We start from the raw sequence: 2,498 nt of genomic DNA, 5'->3' as shown, positions 1-2,498 counted from the left end.
TTAGAATAATTTCAGAGATTCTGTAGGTATGCGTGTTTGTATGTAAACATTTTTTTAGTATTGAACTAATTAACCACTTCAAATGATTCTTGTGGCAATCGAAAGAGTTTGCTAGCCGTCAACTTTTTTGATAATTTCAGATGATTTGATCGAGTAGATTCGAAGATATTTAAAAATTACGAAAAAAAATTTTTGTTCATTGTTTTTTATTAATTTCTACCAGAAAACATCGAAAATATTAACTGAATAGAAACAAATAATTTTAGCCATAAGTGGCTGAGGAAGCCATTTTTTAAGTAGAGATTAAACAGTTTACGTTAGGAGGTACGACGATTAAATCTGTGCACTAATTATCATGTAAGAAAAAAATTTAACTAGAAATAGATGGATAGATCAATACTTAATTAAAATTTATTTTGATGCATTCATAAAACATATTAAAATGAGTTCTGTTGTTGAAATTTGTGGTCCAATAACTAGGCTCCATTCTAAAGGTATGGTGGAGTTATTGAACCTAAAATTATCGCTTATTGCGAGCGAGGTTATCTGATCAATTCCATGTCTATAAAATGTAAGAATAGCAATATTTATAATTTTCTTGAATTATTTTCTACCATTATCCATAATACACTGATAAATTAACATTTAATGATATTATTAATGAACGCAAACTTAAAGAAAAGTATAGAAGAATGAATCGCAATAACCCATCACCGTATTTGAAATCACAATATAAGGTGTTACGTAAATCAATTAAAATAAAAATGAAATCTGCCTAAAATAATTACCAGCAAAAAGCTGAAAATTCGATTGCTAATAACCCAAAGTGGTTCTGAAGTTACGTGAAATCTAAGAAGCAACAGAGTTAATACCCGACAAGTTTTCGAATTGACGATAATCAGTGTACAGATCCCCTGAAAATTGCAGATTCCTTCACTGCTTTCTTTAGTAGTGTGTTTACTCCAATGGATATTTTACCGGATGATCTCTACAGTATTAGTGGGCATAAGCATCTTCGTGATACTAAACTACCATATGAATCTGACGTTTTGCATTACATTAATAACCTACCAAGTGAATGGTCCTCTGGAATGGACGGTATTCCGTATGCTATTGTGAAGGATTGTGCGAAAAGTCTTGCGTATCTTCGGACGATAGTTATCTCATCACGTATGTCTGCAGGTGTCTATCCTCAATCATGGAAGGAAGCTAAGGTTTATCCAATTCACAAGTCAGAAGATAAATATGACGACATGAACTATCGTCCGATCTCAATAATACCTACATTTGCCAATGTATTTGAAACGATGTTGTACGACTTGATACTATAATACTTTCAGCCAATTATTTCACCGTCTCAGCATGGTTTTTTCAGCAAGAGATCAACTATAACAAACCTTTTGCCGTACACTCAATACTTCTATGATACTCTGGCGAATGGATACCAAGTTGATGTCATACACATCGATTCCGCAAAAGCATTTGATAGAGTTGATATCTCAGGTCTTGTCAGATCACCGAGTGATCCGGGTCTACCAAAGCTATTACTCAAACTTATGTCTTCATACTTGGTTGGGCGGCAAAATACTGTTTTGTACAATGGATACCACTTTAAGCCATATCTTACCACATCTAGAGTACCTCAGGGTTCAAATCTAGGACCATTACTGTTTATTATCTTCATAAATCCCATCGCTAACCTCATTTCGTGTTTCTTCGACCTATTTGCCGATGATGCAAAGTATTATCTTGCGGTCAGGATCGTGAATGATTGTGTATACCTTCAAAGAAACCTTGATGAAGTAGCTGCGTGGTGTCGTGACAACAAACTATATTTAAACGAAGAAAAATGTAAGGTCATTTCGTTTTGTAGATTTAGTAACACAATTTACTTTGACTATAGCATTAATAATGTGAGCATACAGAGAACTAATACTTGCAACGATCTGGGAATTATTTTTGATTTAACGCTCACTTTTGCGCAGCATTATATATCTATTGCACTAGCAGCAACTAAAACTCTTGGTTTTGTAATTAGAACCACTAAGAAACTTACCAACATAAATGTAGTGAAAATACTCTACGAATCATTGGTCTGATCAAAGCTTGAGCACGCAGCACTGGTCTGGTCGCCTACATACAAAGGGCACATCTTAACTCTAGAAAAAGTCCAGTGTAGATTTTTAAAATACCTATATTGGAAAAAGAATGGTGCTTATCCTGCAATTGGTAATGACTATCTTGAATTGTGTGTTGATGTTACTGTTCTAACATTGGAGGAAATGAGATATTGTGCTAGCATCTTATTTGTTAAAAATCTATTCAGGGAATTTATTGATTGCTCTAATTTACTTGAAACTTTTCCAATTAATGTACCAACCAGGACACTTAGAAACACGCGATTATTTCGACTGAAAATAGCTCGGACCAGTTTCTATCAGTCTTCCAGGAAAAAAAAAAATTTTCCAAAAAACGAGACCAAACAAGAATTTTTTCCA

The 2,498-nt window shown here is 33.7% G+C and overlaps 1 protein-coding gene across 1 annotated transcript; it reads left to right on the top strand.

Annotated features, from left to right (window-relative positions):
* Positions 1 to 965: 965 nt before the first annotated feature.
* LOC130673821 (uncharacterized) lies at positions 966 to 1,331 on the top strand. The gene has a single exon (XM_057479031.1). It carries the CDS (start codon positions 966 to 968, stop codon positions 1,329 to 1,331), a length of 366 nt encoding a protein of 121 aa, XP_057335014.1.
* The last annotated feature ends 1,167 nt before the right edge of the window (positions 1,332 to 2,498 follow it).

The sequence above is a fragment of the Microplitis mediator genome, chromosome 8, assembly GCF_029852145.1.
Source record: "Microplitis mediator isolate UGA2020A chromosome 8, iyMicMedi2.1, whole genome shotgun sequence".
Lineage (NCBI taxonomy): Eukaryota > Metazoa > Arthropoda > Insecta > Hymenoptera > Braconidae > Microplitis > Microplitis mediator.
Note: the sequence above shows the minus strand (reverse complement) of the source record. Positions and strands in the feature narration are given on the sequence as shown.

Excerpts from the sequence above, each read along its gene's own strand:
- LOC130673821 (XM_057479031.1), top strand. The coding sequence starts at position 966 with ATGGATATTTTACCGGATGATCTCTACAGTATTAGTGGGCATAAGCAT.